At 45.7% G+C, this 13,786-nt stretch overlaps 1 protein-coding gene across 2 annotated transcripts in view; it reads left to right on the forward strand.

Annotated features, from left to right (window-relative positions):
• Positions 1 to 9,626, forward strand: part of PRRC2B (proline rich coiled-coil 2B) — a gene marked incomplete at its 5' end in the record, with an annotated part of 30,995 nt that extends 21,369 nt beyond the window's left edge. For both annotated transcript variants that reach the window (XM_084272497.1, XM_084272496.1), the window contains 11 exons: positions 93 to 287; positions 725 to 811; positions 1,745 to 1,849; positions 2,407 to 2,599; positions 3,158 to 3,255; positions 3,690 to 3,814; positions 4,809 to 5,049; positions 6,498 to 6,674; positions 7,347 to 7,438; positions 8,054 to 8,135; positions 8,502 to 9,626. In XM_084272497.1, the coding sequence (XP_084128623.1) occupies positions 93 to 287; positions 725 to 811; positions 1,745 to 1,849; positions 2,407 to 2,599; positions 3,158 to 3,255; positions 3,690 to 3,814; positions 4,809 to 5,049; positions 6,498 to 6,674; positions 7,347 to 7,438; positions 8,054 to 8,135; positions 8,502 to 8,642 (1,536 nt within the window). In that variant the 3' untranslated portion in view covers positions 8,643 to 9,626. The remainder of the gene's footprint in view (positions 1 to 92; positions 288 to 724; positions 812 to 1,744; positions 1,850 to 2,406; positions 2,600 to 3,157; positions 3,256 to 3,689; positions 3,815 to 4,808; positions 5,050 to 6,497; positions 6,675 to 7,346; positions 7,439 to 8,053; positions 8,136 to 8,501) is intronic.
• Between the last annotated feature and the right edge of the window lie 4,160 nt (positions 9,627 to 13,786).

The following is a 13,786-nucleotide window of genomic DNA, read 5'->3' on the forward strand; positions in this document are numbered from 1 at the left end:
GAAGTGGTTGTGTTGTTCTTGATAGCATTTTTTAAGGCTTGAGATCGGGTTATTCAGTCTTTGTGTCTCAGCCTCTCTGCTTTCCTGTTAAGGATTCAGATCAAGGCTCAGGACAGAACAAGGAACACAAGCCTGGACCAATCGGCAACGAACGCTCCCTGAAAAACAGAAAGGGTTCGGAGGGAACGGAACGGCTGGAAGGGAATATTCCCCCTGTTAATGGGGTGGAAATTCACGTGGATTCTGTACTTCCTGTGCCACCCATTGAATTTGGAGTAAATCCTAAAGTGAGGATTGAATTTAATTTTATCTTCTTGGTGATTTGAGCTTGTTGAGATATGAAAGGTAGTTCGAGGCAAAAGGATTATTTAGAGGAAGCTTCCAGCTTTAAATTTGCCATAGATTTCATTACTGACACAAACCAGGTACTGAAGATGTTTTGGCAAACACGTAATATCCTCTTGGAGCTATTGGCCCGAGGACCAGCTGGGGTGGTAACAGAGATGAGGGACAGAATTATAGCCATCTAAGCCTTTGTGTGCCTCTGGGGATTGCCTGCTGCTGAGTGCTGAGAAGTGTCTTTTTTGTTCTCCTCCAGCAGGGCTTTACTGGAGAGCAGTCTTTAGTTTCTAGTATCATAATTCAGGCTGAAGTCATTAACCATGAGAAGCAGATGAGCAGCCCTTGGGTTTGGTTTTGAATTTAGTGTGTTTTGGTTTTTCAGGACTCTGACTTCAGCTTGCCACCTGGTTCTGCCTCTGGCACTGCAGCTAACCCTGTCACCAAATTGCAAGATGCCTTGGCCAGTAATGTAAGTATTTCTTTTTTTTCTTTTGGCATTGATTCATCAGAGATGCTCTTTAGTTAAACCTCAGGTGCTTCCTAAGAGTGCAGCCTTAGTTCTCTTCAGTTCACTTCACACCTAAGTCTTAGGCAGCACATATGACTAAAGTCTATAATGGAAATCTGTGCCTTCAAGGTACTGTGATAAAACGAGCCAGCTCAGAAGGGATAGAGGCAGCAACTCCATTATCATTCAGTGACCTGTGTAAAGCAGGAGGTATTGCACCATTCTCCTGTGAGAGACTAGAGTGCTGGTAATGGACAGTGCAGATAGTGGTGTTTTTAGGCTTGGACTGCCAGCTTCCTCAGAAGGTCTCATCTGCCACAGCAAGGCAGGAGAAATGTAACTTGTTAGTTGGGCTGGTTTTGGAGGGTTGCTATCTTAGTCCAGACATCTGTGTATTTCATTATTTTGTGAGAAGAGTGAGCACACTGCTGTCACAGCTGAGCTACAAGTTAGGCTTTCAATGTGAGACACTCACAAAGCTGCTTTTAAAATGTCTTCAAGTTTGTAGGCTGTTTGATCTTGGAGGTTTGTCTTAGGGCACTTCAGAAGTGCTCTTTCAGACACAGATTTTGTCTGAAATTTAGGCAGATTGCAAATATGGGACAGGAAGAGGAACTCTTCTGCAAATGAAGTTACCAGGTCAGATTGATGTTTAGGTGGAAGCTGGTGTAACTCTACGTGGAGTGTCACTGCACACCACTGAAGCTTCCTTTATTCCAACAGGAGAATGGATGACGGTAGAGTGTAGTACTTAACTCCTGCAGTACCCCTGAGGATTGAGTCCTTTGAGGTGTAGTTATGAGAACTGCCAACTGAGGCTCTGTGAGCCTTGGTAGCTCATGACAATTTCCTCTGAGTTGATGAAGTATTCACCGTTTGTGCATCTCCTCTCAGGCAGGGTTAACGCAGTCCATTCCCATTCTGCGAAGAGATCATCACCTCCAGCGGTGCATTGGCCTGAACCCAATGTCCTTCCCCACTGCAGACCTTACTCTTAAGGTAAGCAAGCTGGCATGTGTGTTACTTTGTGGCCAGAGTAGGGAGGATGGAGAGATCTTTCCCAGAGTGTTTTGTTAGATGCTGTTTAATCTTTAATTAGCTTCTACAGAAGTTGTGGGTGTATGATGTTCAGCATGGGCAGAAGGGCTTGTGTTTCAACAGTCCTGGATGCTGAAGTCCTCAGTAATTGTAGAACAAGTGCAACAGATCTTTCCTACTGTTTCAGTAGCTGGGTAGGATGGCTGGTCAGGGATCCTAGGTGCCTGACAGTTTAAAGAAATAAAAAACCACCAAAACCCCCAACCATACAGCCAACCAAAGAACCACCACCACCCCAAACCCAAAAAGCTCAGTAAATACCAAGGGGGATTGAGTATTTGTGACGAATGCTTGCCCATTGGAAATTGGTAAGACCTCTTGAACTGAGACCTGCCAGCTTTCCACTACAACTAGACTAGATTGAACTTAAACTAAGAGGTCATAGGTGAGCAACTCTAGGCTTTGGTATTGTCCTCCCCATTTGAACTGTCTGTAGTTATTGTCCTTCATTTCCATAGATGGAGTCTGCTCGTAAAGCTTGGGAAAACTCTCCTAGTTTACCAGAACAGAACTCCCCAGGAGGTGCAGGCTCAGGCATCCAGCCTCCTTCCAGTGTTGGAGCTTCCAACGGTGTCAGCTACAGCTCTTTTGGTGGAGTTTCTATGCCTCCTATGCCTGTGGCATCTGTAGCACCTTCTGCATCAATTCCAGGTACCCGCAAACTGCGGTAGCAGTATTTGCATTGTCTGGTTGGTATCTAGGAATCATCCTCTGCTTCAAGTAGATGGAGAGCATGGTGAGCATCTAACTGCTGCCTCTTGGGATGAATATGGCTTTTAGCTTCTCTTGTATGGCAGAGTCAAACACCATGTTTTCTCTTCCTATCCCTCCTAGCTGCAAAGATGAGGTGATCACAGAGCAGGTTTCTGGCATTTAGGAACAGTTTGGAGTGCAGTTCACCAATTCCTGAACTGTTAATGTCTCTTGAGTTTTTTTGTGGAAATAGAAAACCTGGGTTTAAAAGTTCAGCCTCTTACGGAAAGGTGTAATTAATTCTCAGCAAGCCTGCTGCTGAAAGCAGGCTCCTGGCTTTGGTGTGTGGACTTCTGACCTTTATGGGCTCATCTGAATGGGTACTTTTTTTGTGTTGACTTGCTGATCTGGTTGCTGAGAGGCAGGAAATGGTCTTGACCTGTGGGTCTCTGCAGTGTACTGTGCCTGTATCTCCCCCATACACTGAATTTACAGCCTGCCTTCTCTGATGTGTAGGTAACCATATTCCACCCCTCTATCTGGATGGTCATGTGTTTGCAAGTCAGCCCCGCTTGGTCCCTCAGACGATACCTCAGCAGCAAAGCTACCAACAGGTAAGGGAGAAATGCAACGAGCTCGTGGTTTGTCAAGGAGTCTTCAGGGTGGCATTTAAGGAATGAATCATTTATCCCTCTGATAGCCCAAAGGAGTCTAAGTTCCTTCAGTGCTGCTTCCCAGCGGGTGTTACTGATGGGTGAAATTGAGGGGATGCAGGGGAGTGGGGCTGGGATTGTCAGTGCCTCTTCTGTGTGTGGAGAACGTTGGTCTTATCAAATGCCTCATGCTGGCATCAGTTTTCCCTCTTGGGTGCCTATGCAGTATCTTCCCCTGCCAGTGGGCTGCTGCTCTGTGGAATGATGCAGGGGCTAGGTAAAGGCACAGCATAGGTAATTGTCATGGCAGATTGACTCGTGGAGAAGACTGATGGATTTTTAACAGCCTGTCTGGCTCCTCCTGTACGTCTTGGTCATCTTAATTTCTTCTGCAGGCTGCTGCTCAACAGATTCCCATTTCGCTCCACACATCCTTACAGGCCCAAGCTCAGCTTGGGCTGAGAGGTGGTCTGCCTGTTTCCCAGTCCCAAGAGATGTACAGCTCCATACAGCCCTTCAGGTAACTGCTTCCAGTTTTTCATTTCATGGTCTGAACACTTATCAGATGCTCCACACTCAACAAAGGGGGAAGAGAAGACATGTTTCCTTCACTGAATAACACTGCTGGGGTGAAGGGCAGGGGTATCAGGGCAAGTAAGGCATTCTGTGGCACGTTGTGGCAAAGACCATCTTTGAAAGGTTACTCAGTTGTACTGCCCACCCTTTCAAAGGGGGAGACAAGTCTTGGGAAGGATGTAGAAAAAGGAGGTTTGTGGGCTGGCAAGCAGACTTTATCAGTAAGAAGCCCAGAGCTTACAGCTGGCCGTATTGGACATACTACTGAGGAGAAGACAGTTTGATCAGAGCTGAGCACCTGTATAGTAACTCTTCTTATTAGATACAAACTGTAAGGCAAGAACAGAATAAATGCCTGCAGTTGGAGAAAAAATTGTAAGATTCAGATTAGGAAATCAAACACAACTGTGCCAGCAGCAGTACTTGAAAACAGGAACTGTTCAGTAGAATTGAAGGAATGAGACATCTGCTTCAGAGTTGTGCTGGCTTGAAGAATCGTGCTCAGAAACCCTTTCCTGCATGAGATGAAAGTGAATCATCAGAATAGTCCTTTAAGGACTCAAAAACATAGACACTAAGGTTTAAACAACCCTTTTTTTTGCTAGGGCTGTTTGAATCTCTTAACTTCTGATTCTTCTCTGATTTGCAACACTGCTGCAGTTTTCTGGTAACCAGGATCCTGTGTTACTACTAATCCATAGCTGCTTATGCAGTGTATCAGTACATAAACTTCGGGTAGGACATGATCTCATTCTGTTGAATGTTACTGCAACACTAAAACACCCTGTAACTGAAATGGAAAGTGACATCATAGCTTATTTCTACACTATCAGTTTAGTAGTCTGAGAGCTGCTTGGTGGTTGCAAGACTGATATGGTGTGGGATATAGTCTCCAAAGATTTTCTGCCTAACAACTTGAGCATGTTTTTCTTCTCCAGGTCTCAGGTGTATATGCACCCCAGTCTGTCTCAGCCCAGCACCATGGTCCTGACAGGAGGCACTGCTCTGAAGCCTCCGTATTCCGCCTTCCCAGGCATGCAGCCTTTGGAGGTGGTGAAAACCCAGTCCGGGTCCCCCTATCAGCCTATGAATGGAAGCCAGACGCTGGTTTACGAAGGCCAGATAAATCAGGCGGCTGGTATGGGAGCCTCCCAGATGATGGACTCTCAGCTTACACAGGTTAGGAGCCAGGCTTGGAAGCCGCTCCCTTCTACAGGCTTTTTCCCAGCCGCTTCCTTCTGAGGCAGCTTTGAAACTAGGATTTGCGCTGCTGAGTCATGTGCTTGTGTGAACTAAGCTCTTTGTAAAGAAGCAAAGGATTTCCCAGGGAGACTGTTCTGTGAACCATTGTTTCGAACATGCAGCACCTTATTTAATGAGATCCTTGCTAATTATTTGTCTGTCCCTGATGAGATGGCATTTTGTAACTTGGAAGCCCTTGCTTCCAATACAGACATTTCATATAGATCAAACCTGGTGGTGCTTTGTGCCTAGGCCAAGATGCAATAGTTGTCCTAAAAGTACCTCTTCTGAGAGCCAAAACCTCATCTCTGGATTTAACTTGACTTTCAAGATAGATGAGCTTTTAATAAAAGGTCCTAGCTATCTTGTTAATTCACTTGCTATCCAGGTCTTATTTACAGCTTCTGCTCATCTGTTTGGCAGCATCTTAACAAGAATTTCACTGTGTGGAAAAAATGGTTGAGAATAAACATCAAATCCTACTGTGAGCATAGCTGTGTTTGCAGATTTGTGTTCTGATTCTCTGGAGAAGTTTGATACTTTTATTAAACTCACCTTACGTTTATATCATGCAGCATATTAGGGTTTGTTTATTGTTTAAAGATAGGATTTATATGTCGTGAGTGGCATAAAGAGTTAACAGTGAAAGTAATTTAGATGAAAATACAGAGAATATTGGCAAACTATTTGAAGAAATGCTTCATCCATCATAAGCTAGCAGCTTGGTCTCTTTTGCCAGCCCTAAATTACTTATTTATTACAAAGTGCTGTCACAAACCTTCCAAATCCAGCAATTGTGAGAACTGCCAGATAAATTAAAGTGAACAGGAGGCTCTTGAGTCTGGAGTTATTTTATTTTTTCTCCAATTACTCTTAATTACTACCATCATCAGTGTGAGGCTCATTGCAGAGCTTAGAGCTGAGGTCACCATCACTTTCTCTAGAAACCCAGCCCTTGAAATGCATTTGCATGAAAGTGTAGCAGACATTCTGGTTTGGGCGTTGAAATTGCAAACAAAGTGCTTGACACTGAGCTGTCTGACACATCTGACGTCATTTCAAGAGAAAATAGACCCATGCAGTGTCTGTGAGGAAGACTGAAAAACTGGTTGAAGGTTCTAGGCAAGGAGGAAGGCCCAGTGTCTGAGTGTGGTTATGTGAAATCCATGCCACCTTTAAAGCCCAGCTGATAAGGTGTTGGCATCGTCACTGGAACACACACTTCAGTGTGAATGTCCCTCTGCTGCATTGATTGGCGTTTGTTCTGTGCCAGACTGCTCACTGTTTGCGAGCTTCCTTTTAGCAGTCGGGTGCTTTCAGGAGAGGGTGTGAGAAACACTAGACTGTTACCACCATTAAGTTAATTACATGTCCTTATCACACAGTTAACAATGCCTGTGCCTGGCTCCCAGCTTCCTCTGCCCCGCTATGGTTCTGGCCAGCAGCCCCTGATTCTACCGCAGTCCATCCAGCTTCCTCAGGGGCAGAACCTGCCTGTAGGAGCTCCCCGAAGAATCCTCCCTCCTGGATCCCAGCCTTCTGTTCTTGCTACCAGCAGGGAGGTAAGAATTTGCTCCTGTGTGCTTATCTTGGCATTCACTAACCCCTCCTGCATTGAAGCTCCTTGATCTTGCCTTTTAAAGGGGAGACTGGCTTGTTTGGGATCCTTAAATATCAAAGCCAAGGATTGGTGTTAAAATGAAGGACCCTTTGCCCCCTCATCTCCAAAGCACAGGCCAGCAGTTTGTTCAGGTTTTGCTGCTGGTCGTCATTCTGTTTCCAGGGAGCCACATCCTGCCTTGATCCAGTTTGGAGTCTCCAGTTTTATTACATGTTTACACAGGTTTCCCCAGAGTGCTTGAGGGGTGGTGAGCTCCAGACACAGTTGGAATACTGCCCAGATATTTCACACTGTTATGAAGCTTGTCCATTTGAGTAGGTATATTAATGTCATGTCTGGTTTGATGGATTCGTATCATAAGTTTGTCTATCATAGGGGAGAGAGAGCACAGCAGTTAACTTCCAGGTTCTCTACTTGCTTGTGCTGCTGGCTTGTTCATTTAACACAAGCAGATTATTTCACTTACAAACTTCACTTTCTTCACCTGAAAAATGTTTCTCTTGTAATGGGCACAATGGGTAGAAGGGCAAAGATTTAGCTTAAGCGTTTATAAGCAGCAGTGAGTGATTTCTGAATGCAAAGGTGATGTGCTCTCACTCATTTTCCTCTGTAGTCCTCCCAGATGGAAATGAAAGGGTTTCATTTCTCCGATGGCAAACCGAACATGTCCTCTGGAGCATCTGTACCATCACCACACACGTACAGGTAAAACATTGACAGAACTAGCCTCTGTAGGAAGAATGAGGAAGTAGTGGTCCCCATTTGCAGTGGCATGGTGCGTGCATCATCCCTGTACAACAACTGAGCTTTCGTGTGTAGAATCTGCTTACTGTAATGCAAATACCTGTATCAAAATGTGTATCGTGGCTTTGGTGTTTGGGTGTGGGCCAGCCTGGATCTGACTTGGCCCTTGCTGCTTGTGGGAAGCGCATAGGGTTGTGAGTCCAAAAGCCAGATTGGAATTGGTGTGTGCTTTTATGTGTTCCTTGTTAAAGTGCAAAACTTGAGGATTGCTGAATGAACGTTTTTGTTGCCAGCATGATCCTCTCAAGATGATAGATGCTAATGTCTAGATGTACCAAACATTCAGGTCATTGAGCTTTCTGGGACATGCAGTTGCTTTTTCTCCTAGCCAATCCATGTGGTGTTGTTTTGTGCTGGGGAGCTCACTGAGTTGCACAGCGCAGACTTGTGCCCTTGTCTACTACTGCTTTCTGCTGTCTTTGTTTCTGGTTTTTTTTTTTCCTTTCACACGTGAATAAGGTTCTCATTCCATTGTAGAATTTACTCCATGAATATTGTCGACTCTTCGATTTCCAGGCCTAGCTCTGCCAGCCCAAGCGGGAAGCCGTCTGGACCAGCAGTTAGTATGGGCTCTGTGCAAGGACACTATGTACAACAGGTAGTGTATGTCACTACTGTGTGTGCTCTTCTGTGCTGTCATGCTTGGGCTTCACAGGCGTGGCAGAAAGGCCTGTGTAGTAAAGCTGTATGTGGGATCTGTTATTTTCCATGCAGGAAGAGTGGGTGGGTGTTACACTGAGTCCACAAGTAATGCTGTGTGATTTGAATGTCAGGAGAGATGAGAGGATTGTGTGTTGCACAGTGTTTGTGGTGTTCATTGCTGATTCTTAAGGGCTATTAGCATAGAAGATACACCTTTTTTTTGGAGCAAATTTGTTGTGCATGAGTGATGGTCACTGGTTGGTTGTTTTATGTCTGCCCAGAGGTCTCTGCTGACTAATGCTTTGTTTTTGTATGTCAAAAGGCAAAGCAGCGGGTGGAGGAAAGCAAAGCCAATCTGGGAGCAGTAAAGCTGCAAGAAACAGCCTCCACAAACCAGATGAAGCCAGTGCGCACAGGAGCGATCAAACCTCAGGCAGTCAAGGTGGAGGAAAGCAAGGCCTAGGAGCGTGTCTGATGCACAGCTGGTCCTTCTGCCTGAAAGGCACTGCAGCTTAGACTGGACCCCACTGGATCTCCTGAAAATCTCACCGGATCTTTTCCCCACCCCGTATTGACTGACCACAGCGACATCATCTAAACCCCTCTCCCAACAAAGCAGTTTGAAACAGTGGATATGACATTGACCTGCTTGCTTTAAAACAAACCAACCATGTGACTTTTAAGTGGCTCGAGCCATTCCCCCCCCCCCCCCTCCTTCCTCCCCACACACCATCCACAGGTAGCTGTGATCGCTCACTTGGCAAAGCCCGTCCTTCTCCTTCCCTACTTCTGTCTCAGCAGAGTGGCAGCTGGGGGAGAGGGGTTAGTTTGAGGTTTTTCATTTTAAAGGCAGCTGAGGTTTTTACAAAAAAGCTATATCTTTGTTTATAGCAGAACTTTTATATGTTCTTTCATTTACCCCCCACTTCTTTCTGCTTTCCTCATTCCTTCCAGAAAAAAAATGTCCCTTCAGCTAAAATTATATTCTGACAAAACTGCTTAGTTTTATATATGGTTCTGTACTATGTTGAGAATCATGACTCTTCTAAATTGAGTGAGTTTGGTTATATCTTTCCCCAGATGATTTAGCCTTTCAGATTAAAGAAAACAGGACAGTTATTCATTTTTCAGTATTTTTGTTTTAAGCTAGAAGCAGTGCTTGCGTTAGAAGTAAATGTGTACTAAAGGTATATAATAGATCAGTGCATTAATCTTGAAACTTGCACCACTTTCATTGTAGCTTTGGAGTGCCTTGTGCACAACAAAATGTGGCATTTTCGTTTTAAGGAAAAAAAAAAATACCCACTGAATTTCTGTTGCAAGCTCATCTGGATTTAGGTTTTGGGGGTTTTCTTTTTGTGGGTTTGGGATTTTTGGTGACTAAGCCCACACCAAAATGTAAATCATAGATTTACAAAATGTAAAATCTGTTAAGAAAAAAAATAATCTCCTCACTGCACCATGGGTCAGAAGAGTTGGCTAGAGCCAACGGGTCTGTATGGACTACTTTTTGTAGTTGCAATCCTCTCTTACGCTCCCTACCTTGGCCGCTCTTAATTCTTCGTGTCTCCTGAGATTTGTCCTATATTGTGTTCATCCCTTGGGGCTGCTCTCCTAAGCTTTGCTCTTCTCCTGTTTCCCCAGGTCTTGCCTTTTGTAAAATTGGCATAGAAACGCATCGGTAAGGGAGCCCCTCTGCAAGGCAGCCCTTTAGCACACCTGGAACCTCCTTTTTTGTGTTGGAAGTGCATGGTTACAGAGGCAGTTTGGAATCAGCCTTGCTACTCTCCCTCCCCAGATGAACAGCAAGGGGTTCTTTACTTTGATGCAGTTGCATACAGTGTGTATTCAGTGTCACCTCAGGCTTCCGCACCAGTATCTGATGATCTGTGTAAGGAAGGTCCCAGTGGGAGGGGGTTGGGAGGTTATTTCTTTGGTTCTTTGCTTTTGATTTTATTATGTGTGTGTACATAGATTTTTAGGATGGGCTTGCAATTTCCTGCAAGCTCTTGGAGTCCTACAGCTGAAGGTAGTCCGAAGTAAACTCAGCTACTTTCAGCTAACCTGGTTTGTGTTGTTTAGCTCTTTTCAAAATGAAAAGTAGGCCGGTCACTCTGGAGTGAGGGAAAGAAAACTTCCTTTCTGCAGGAGAGGATAGCTTGCTAACTGGCTGTGCCGTCTGCCTCTGCTAGGTGGCAGCACGTCATTTGGTGGTGGTTCCAAAGAAGACACTTTGAACAAAGAATGTATTTGGGAAGGGATCTGAAAGGTATTCTTGTTTCTTCGTTTGCTTCCCCCACACACACTTTCTGGGAAAAATCCTTCATGACTTTCTAAGGATGCATTTGAAGTTTTAAGCTAGGTATAAATAAGAATTTTATACAATAGCTTCACAGAGCTTAGAAACCCAAACTAACTTAGACATGGTAATGTCCCCTCTCCACAGGTGTCCCCGTTGACCATGGCAGAGAACCCAAAGGGAAAGGGATAGGATGGTACTTTTAAGAAAAACAAAAGCTCTTTTATTCCTCATGTTTTATGGATTTCTAATTTCAGAGCAGAGTGTGCCAGCATCTCTAGTGTCCTCCTAGAAGTACAGGGTTTGAGGTTTAGTGACAAACATTTCCCCAGCCTTCAGATATCTCCCAGACCCGCATCCTCATCTGCTAGTCCTGCTCCCAGCATTTTCCAAAGATTGCTCCACCAGTAAGTCCTTCCACCCGACCCCTTCCTATTTTCTTCCTTGGAATATCATGAACAACAGAATTGTCTGGTTTTTCCTTTTTTTTTTTAATTATCCTTCTGCCCAGCTGGCCCTAGCTAATATCAGCCGAGAATCTAACTAATGGCTAAAGAGACTTATCCAAGCCCCCCTCTTCTCATCTCTTTCCTACCCTAGACACACTACTTAAGCTTTACAAAGACACTAGCCTCTTTCCTCCCACCTATATGACTTAAAAATGGTCAGATGTGTTGGAGAAATTGGGTTATTGCTAGATACGAGTTACTGCAGTCCCTCTGGTGTAAATGCCATCAGAACTACAATACTTCCTGTTGAAAAAGGTCACCCTTCTTTTCTCTTTTAACCCCTCCATTCCTTCCCCCAACAGAATAAAACACTAGAATTTATTTATACGTATTTGATGTTGTAGGTCTAGGTGAAAAAGTAATTGTTTCACTGCTCTATTTATATATTATGTCTGAATTATTCTGTGCAGGAAAGGCCAAGAAATGCATGTGAGCTTCATTCCATTCCTCACCTTTTGCGTGACTGTCAGCTGCAGTTGGCAAGACTCTCTTTACATAATGGAGTTTTGTGTGATGGAAAGCAGTTTTAGAGCCCAAATTGCTAAGGTGCAATATCCTTCTCTGGCATAGATTTTTGTTTGTTTAAAGGTAGTGCAAGGCTAGTGCGGTCTGTGGTGCTCTTGAGTCAAAAGGAAAGTCTCTGATCCTCAATGTACAGAAATGCTAAGGTGTGCTGGTATCATAACAAATTCAGCTTGGGGAAGAGGAGAATGGAGATTTATGGAATGTGGGTATGGCTTATAGGGGGATAATCCTGCTTGCAGCCTGCACTGCTTGAGGGTCCGACCTTGATGCCTTGCTCCTTTGCAAGTTGCTTTTGCTTTGACTGGCAGTCAGCTACCAAATTGCAGGCTCCTTCTGCTAGGAAAGGTGTGGTTGGGAGGGAGAGGTGGAATCCACATTTTCAGCAACGATGGGTAAAGCAGAAATATTCAGAGGCTGACTTTGCTGCTGCTTGTTCAGCTGAAGGTCTGAAGCATGTGTGTAACCAGTTCTTTTATCCACAGTGATTCATAGCCTAGCAGTGGCGTTCAGTGCTGCTTTCCTCTCTGGTTCAGCCTGCTTTTAGTTCTTCCTTTAAACAAAAAAAAAAAAGGTTGGGGAAAGGAAAAAACAAAGGGGGGGAGCGCTCCAGTGTATTTTTAAATGACAAGTGGAAGCAGCACAGTCACTAGCGAAGCAGGTATTACGGTTGATCTGCCCTAATCCACTCCCGGCCCTGCCGTGTGGCAGCGGTACGAGGCGGTCAGTGACTCTGAATGTGTTTGCCGCCCATTGAACTCCATCCGTGTTCGTGTTCATGCAGAGGCACTCCATTGAACAGTTTCCTTGCAAGAATGCTGCAAAGCTACCAGCTGCCCTGTGGTTCCTGTGTATTTATAGATATATATTAAAAAAAAAAATGAGCCTAGCTTTTTTTTTTTGCTCTGTCTGACGTTTTGGCAGGCTACTTATATCCACATCCACGCGAGCACCACTGCATGCCAAGGTTTTGTTCTGTTGCATTTCGTTAAGCTCCCGTTCTGCTTCTGCCTGGTTAAGCGCAGGTTAATTCCTTCCAACGCGGGTTACTTTCCACGTCCAGCAGCCCAACTTTTCTTTGTGAGAAAACCACGTTTTTGTGACTAAGAATTTACAACAGGCATCAAGATACTTAGCTGTGGCCCTTCGCTTTGCTGAAGCGGTGGATCTGCTGGCTGTGAAAAGACAGCTGCAGGCCGCCTGCTTTTTTGTTGTTTGTTTTTAATCCAAAACATGGGTTTTCCAAGTGGCCCTAGAGCCCTCCCTCCCCTTCCTTTCGTTAAGGCCCTCCTCCTGGCTCCTCAAGACGTCTCCAGCCCCCACCTTCCCCATCCCCCTGGGAATCGCAGCAGCAGTGAGGCGCTCGCTCACCCTTTAGCATGTCTCGAGGCGTCGTCCTTAGCTGGAATCCTTTCTGTATAAATCGCATTTGTCGTTTCTCACGGGGATATTGTACTCTGTTCGAAGCTTTTAACCTCATGACCTGTATAGTAAATTTTTTTTGGCCTTTCCTCTCTTTGTCTTTTCATGTAGACCAGATATTTGAAAGGGCAGACGATGGATAATTGTGTAATGTGCAACCTGTTTATATTTTTTGGAAACTCTTCCTCGGACCGGCACTCGAATCACGGCATCGCCAGGCCAGTTGCGGCACACTCCTTATTGCCCTTCTTCCTCGTTTCAGTACCTATTGTTTCTCCTTTCAAATATGTGATTGTATTAGCTCTTTCCATATGAAAGAATTCTCCTTATTTAAATAAAAAAAAAAAAAGATAAAAAAATAAAGCAGGTTCTGCTTTTCTCGAGGGCCTGGCCTGGTTCTTGGGGGCGGAGGCGCCGCCGCCGCCATGGCGAGCGTTGCCATGGTGAACGTTGCCATAGCAACACGGCCTGGCGCTTCCCTTTCGGCTTCACAGCGCTGCGTGCGTCTGACGCCACGTCCGGTAGCGTCAGGGCGGCGCGTAAGGCGGGCTTGACCCGCCAGAGCGCTGTGCTGGGGGCGGCATCGCCTCAGGGCCGGGTCGCGACCGCTGCTGCCCGCAGGGCGCGGCGGGGCTGGTGGTCCCGTGGCGCCCCCCACCCCACCCCGCCCGACCTCCGTAAGGTTCCGTGAGGGCGGGGAGAGGGGCGCCGCAGCCCCCCCGTTTTCCCCTGTGAGGCTCGAGGAGGGGTACGAGGCCTGGGGGAGGGGGGTGGTGGTCTCGCCGCCCGCACAAGCCCAGCGGGGAGCACGCGAGGCCTGGCGGCGGGCCCGGGGCCTGGGTCTCCTCAGGAGCG

The sequence above is a fragment of the Gallinula chloropus genome (assembly GCF_964237585.1).
Source record: "Gallinula chloropus genome assembly, chromosome: 18".
Classification (NCBI taxonomy): domain Eukaryota; kingdom Metazoa; phylum Chordata; class Aves; order Gruiformes; family Rallidae; genus Gallinula; species Gallinula chloropus.